Source organism: Saccostrea cucullata, unplaced genomic scaffold, assembly GCF_032062105.1.
Source record: "Saccostrea cucullata isolate Sc308-1 unplaced genomic scaffold, CSIRO_AGI_Scuc_v1 ctg5301, whole genome shotgun sequence".
NCBI lineage: Eukaryota > Metazoa > Mollusca > Bivalvia > Ostreida > Ostreidae > Saccostrea > Saccostrea cuccullata.
The window spans coordinates 1-5,727 of record NW_026927050.1 but is presented as its reverse complement, the minus strand read 5'-3'; the positions used below and the strand labels follow the sequence as shown (position 1 = coordinate 5,727).

Sequence of the window (5,727 nt, the reverse complement as noted above, 5' to 3'; positions counted from 1 at the left end):
TGCTTGAATAGTGGTGTTTAATCACAGTGGTCGTATTTTACTTTATTTTTGAGGTGGGATATATTTATATATAAATTAATAAAATATACAAAAAAAAATTTAAAGGTCATAATATATAATATGGAGAAAATAATTAAAATGAGATGTTCTAATACTTTTGTTTTTTCAAAAATATATAACAATATAAATATCTGTTTTTTTTCTTGAAGGAACATTAAAAGTTAATTATTTTTTTCGGGTACATGTACTAGTATTTTAATTATTGTAATGAACATATGAACCCAGGAAATTAAACCGGAATCTAAAGTTCCATTATTGTCTTCTTTTGAACACCTTGTTTAGAAACAAATTGTTTATAAAAAATGTTCCTTTCCAGCTAAATGGCAACTAGCTTTTATTTGTTATTGTGAGTGAAAAGTCTTGGTTTCTGTAAAACAATATTGAACTGGATATCCCTTGTGTTACATTCTGTGAATGTATATTTACAATTTTAATCAAGTTTACAAACACGTTATGCTCAATTTTATACGTTTTAGGGAAAGGAAGTCTTCTTCATGTGAAATCCCCATGGAACGAATGCCTGACGATCCTGACGACGTCCTTTATAATCGGAATACGAACCTTTAAGGGGGCTACTTCTACGTATAACGTTATAGGTCTTCAGTGCAGGTTTCCGCTTTCCGAGATTGAATTTGGTGCTTTCTTTCTCCAGGTTACCAACAATCACTTGCTGCAATATTAATTTGTCTTTCGAAGTTAGTATATTGCGTTTGCAGACGTTTTTAACAAAAGTATCTAGATCCATGTATTGAAAACGGACTCGATACACTGCGTCTCCTATCTGATTTCTGATATTTTCATCCGACTTCTCATAACCTTTGACCTCACACTGACCTTCACCCCAACTTATTAGAAAATGATAAACCTTCAACTCCTCAATATCTAGGTTGTCTGAGGATAAAATTTCCATTAAGGTGTCCTTACTTATCTGTAAGGAAATCGGTAATTGTAAAATGATTGAGCACTTTATAAATTCTATACATTTTTTAGTCAGACGTTCTAAGTGAAATAACTTGGCATTTTCCAAAAATGTACAAACAGTCTCCGTTGTTATGTTCTTTTTTAAGTATGATATCGTCGCTTTTTTCAACGCCTTAATATCGTATTTCTCAGCAGCGTAGAGCGCCCCGATGGCAGTTTCTTTATTTACCTCTACTTCGCCACAATACACAAACCTGCAATTTAATGGGAAAGAAATGCTTGCATAAATACATATGTGCATTTTAATTTTAAATAAAACAAAATGAAAATTTCAAATACATTTTGCAGTAATCATTAAACGGTGAATTTTAATTATCTTTGGCTTAAAGGAATCAATTTCGTTTTGGGTTGAGCTCATATGGGTAAGATACTTGCATATACTTTTAATCACAAAAGTCAAACATTTATTAGTGTAAGAGACAAAAGTCGAAATAATTTTATTTCTAAATGCATTATGGTCTTGGTAATCTAGTTACATGTATTCATGACTTAAAACCTACTATATTGTAGGAGATATATTTCATAAATTGAACAAAGATCTTTTCCTAGACACTCAACAAAATTTTATTTAGGTCAGTGCAAGGTAAAACAAGATAAATGTGTTAAAAACGAACGATAAAAAAGACAATTGACGACAAAAAGCTTATTAAAAGACGTTTGCCATACAATTTATCATTCAAAATCCATTGTGATAATGCTTTTACTAAGTTCAATGTCTGCGTAGGAGTGGCCTGACAGAAAAGGAGAAAGGTTGTTTAAATATCATGAAAATCAATAAGAGGCACCACAAAAAAGGACAAATAAAAAACATTTTTATCTACCTGAGAAGAACATCAAACGAAGGTGGTTCAATGTCAGGAATTTTAATTTCGTTAGCTTCCGCCAGATCACCATACAACATGGCGTCAAACACGGGACTTCTGCTCGCTAGAACATACTTATGTGCGCGTACAAGCTTTTCTTCTTTTCCCACTCTAAATAAGACGTCACAATGGATCTCGTTTTCAAGCATGTATCTGTTACAATCAGCAACACTAAGGCCCGAACGCCAGTTTTTCGAAGTCTTGACTTCTGTCATCTGCAAATAGCACAATAAATGATAACGATTTATTTTCAAATTTCAATTTAACCTTTTTATGGCATTTTTAAAACAATAAGGACATTTCGCTATATATTAAAACCATTTTTATCATGAAATAAAATTTATTTAGACAAAATATAAGATATTCAAACATGCGTCCCCACACTATTATATATTTCTTATGTATAATTTCAAGGTTCATTAATGCTCTTCATATATAATATAAATGATTTAAAAATATTAAAATTGTCTTTTAGCATTCCTTAGCATTGCTTAAGTTGAAAGCAAAATCTTCACTACACTATATTTCTCTCAACTCATTCGATTTGAAAATATACGTTCTTGGTATGTCTATTTTTAATAACTCAGTCAAAACACATTCAAATAAGTAGATGTTACAGGGTTTATAACAATATATTCTTCATTATAAGTATTTTGCTAATTAATTTTCGTTATAATGACCAAATTTGTCTTTGGTAATGACCTGACTGACATGTTTCAAATAATTGTATTGCATGATTGTGTTAGTGTTATTTTTACGATGATGGGTTCAATATAGAGGGACATAGAAAAGCTTTCTTCACCAGTTTTAACCCTCTGTGTGTCCATGGTGTGTGAATTTTTCAGGATCAAGAGTGATATTATAATTTTAAAATGATTTTACAACAAAAGGAGTATTGCTCAATTATTTTTATGCCCCCTTAAACGAAGTTTCGGGGGTATATAGTTTTTGTCATGTCTGTCTGTCAGTCTTTCTGTATCTCTGTTTATCTGTTTGTCCGCAAAAGCTTTAACCATGTCCATAACTTTTGATTTAGTGGAGCTGTGACTTTTCATATTTCACATGTGTATTCCTTGAGACATGAACTTTCTTTGGGTACCACCAAATTGACCTTTTGACCTTGACTGTGGAATTTGACCCACTTTTACAATAAAAATTCAAAGTTTTACTTTGGCCATAACTTTTGAACAGCATATACCAGGACATTTATACTTCACATATATATTTTTTCTTGCAAGACCTTTTACTGGAAACCACCAACTTTGATCTTTTGACCTTGACCTTGGAGATTTACGTACTAATGAAAAATCTTAAACCTTGGCAATAACTTTTGAACGGTAAGGGCTAGAGCTTCCATACTTCACATATGAAATTCTTGTAAGAAGATATTTCATAGAATACGAAAAGCTTTGACCTTTTGACCTTGACCTTGGAATTTGACCTACTCTCAAAAAATAAACCTTGACAATATTTTTAAAGGATAAGAGCTAATGCTTTCATACTTTACATATTTAATCCCTGTGACAAGACCTTTCATTTCATATTAAGATCTTTGACCTTTTGACCTTGACCTGAGAGTTTGACCTACTTTTAAAAAATCTTAACTTTGGCCATAACTTTTGAACAGTTAGGGCTAGAGCTTCCATACCTCACATATGTATTCTTTGTAGCAAGTGCATTTATTAGATACCAATAACCTTGACCTTGGAGATTTCCGGACTTTTGAAAAAACATTAACCTTGGCAATAACTTTTGAAGAGTAAAGGACTTTCATACTTCACATATGTAATTCTTGTGACAAGACCTTTTTATTCAATACCAATAAGCTTGACCTTCTGACCTTGATCTTGGAGTTTTACGTACTATAATTATTTTTAACCTGGGCCAAAACTTTTGAATGGTTAGGGCTAGGGCTTTCATACTTAAAATATGTGATCTTTGCGGACAGACCTTTCATTGGATACCAATAACCTTGACCTTATGGCCTTGATATTGAAGTTATATATGTACATATGAAAAAACTTTAGCTTGCCCATAACTTGGGAACAGATAGGGCTTAAAATACAATTGTATTTCCAGTTAGGAGACCCTACTTTTGGTACCAATATATTAACTTTGCATCTAAGAAAAGTTTAATCTTCACTATGTTGCCATTCGGGGGCATCAGTGTTTCACAAACACATCTTGTTCAATTAATTCCTTCATGTAATTATTCTAATGAATATACTAGTATTCAAAAGATATTTTATTACTATGTAAAGTTTTCGATCTACATGAAAACATTTTTTCCCAATTCAATTATCAATAAGAAATTATAATTGTCATCTTTCATATATCTTTAAGGGTTTCCGTAGATAATACATTGAACTAAAAACGAAAGTAAAAAAGATAAGTAATAAAAAAATGGAAAAAGTATTTACCAATACAAAAAGTAATATTCAATACCATGCATATCTTCTACCTATAGACTTATGATACGTAACAGGAAGTAGGTTGCGCTTGCCTCTTAAAAAATCATTTATAAACTTTTAATGAATTAAATTAAACTTGAAAGGAATTGGGATAGATCAGTTTCTATTTTCTCAACAAGTTGATATATCTCAATTGTGAAGCCAATGTTAAATAATCTCTCTCATAAAAATACACAAAAAGTTATGTTTAAAACGCTTACCTTTCGTCCTTTGGCAAACAAATGCATGTAAACTACGGTTAAACATCCGGGTTATATAAGGTTAGTTTTCTTTGGAGAGTTGCCGATCTTTTGATTCAGCATATTCATAAATTTATACATTTATTTATTGAATCATGAATATAACATCTCTTATGCTAATAAGAATCACAAATTAAAGGGGATGACTTTTTATAATTTTTTTTAAAATTTAAATTAATTGACTTATATAATAAATTTTAATGTCACTTTACAAGTGCTTACTTTCAGAATTTGATTTTAAAAAATCTGAATTGCGTTTTCTGAATTTGAATTTTGAATTTTTGGTGCATGTAATTTTTACATAGACGAAAATAATAATATATACACTCTTAATAATAATTAATAATAAATCATGTTAAGGTATATTTGTATCGGAAAATAAAACAAATTTCTTTATTTAAATGTATATGTTTTTTGAATTTCTTTACTAAATTAATTCAAAATTGAACTCAATTATATACAACGTTTGCATTCACACAAAACACTTACATTTACAGACGTATGGGATCAGTATTTCAAACATAATTTCTGATATGTATATATAGGAAACGATTTTTGAAATTCCGACCCCCCCACCCCCCTCCCACACACACACACACACACACATATCAGATAAGATCTTCGAGTGTTAGATAAGATGATTTTTTTTCTCTCGAAGCCCCCTTCCCCGCCCACAGTACTGTTACGGTAAGCAAACAGGCAAAAGGATTACTTACTATAATAAATAGTCAATGTATCGTTGCAATACAGATCAAAAAACATAACACACAATGAAGTTTAAAAAATTGTATTTACATTGCACAGAATTTAATACTCTGGTAAATTGATGGATGCAAGTTTAAATATTGAAATAAATGCATGGATAGCTGGATAAATAAAATACATGTAATTACAAGAAGATAATTATGATAAATTATTAAAATAATTACAGAATTGATGCCTAAATTCCAATTTGATGTAAATCAAAAAGTTAATTATAGAATCTGTGGCTGATTGGTGAATTCATAATTTGCCAACACGGTAATGGTTAAAATGGACATTTCAAAATGAATAGTTCACATAATTACGGATTTTTATTATGAAATTATGTTTAATCATGATCTTAGTGTTTTT

At 30.4% G+C, this 5,727-nt stretch overlaps 1 protein-coding gene across 1 annotated transcript; it reads right to left on the bottom strand.

Annotated features, from left to right (window-relative positions):
* Positions 1 to 532: 532 nt before the first annotated feature.
* LOC134273350 (BTB/POZ domain-containing protein 6-like) lies at positions 533 to 4,613 on the bottom strand. The gene is made up of 4 exons (XM_062755548.1): positions 4,576 to 4,613; positions 1,863 to 2,119; positions 1,100 to 1,235; positions 533 to 988 (listed from the first exon to the last, which is right to left on the bottom strand). The coding sequence occupies exons 1-4, from the start codon at positions 4,600 to 4,602 to the stop codon at positions 533 to 535; spliced, it is 876 nt and encodes a 291-aa protein (XP_062611532.1). The 5' UTR covers positions 4,603 to 4,613.
* Positions 4,614 to 5,727: the final 1,114 nt, after the last annotated feature.

Coding starts and splice junctions, on each gene's coding strand:
- LOC134273350 (XM_062755548.1), bottom strand. CDS start 4,602: ATGCATTTGTTTGCCAAAGGACGAAAG. Junction 2,120..4,575: donor TGTTTGCCAAAGGACGAAAG/GTAAGCGTTTTA, acceptor TGCTATTTGCAG/ATGACAGAAGTCAAGACTTC. Junction 989..1,099: donor AGAACATAACAACGGAGACT/GTTTGTACATTT, acceptor ATTTCCTTACAG/ATAAGTAAGGACACCTTAAT.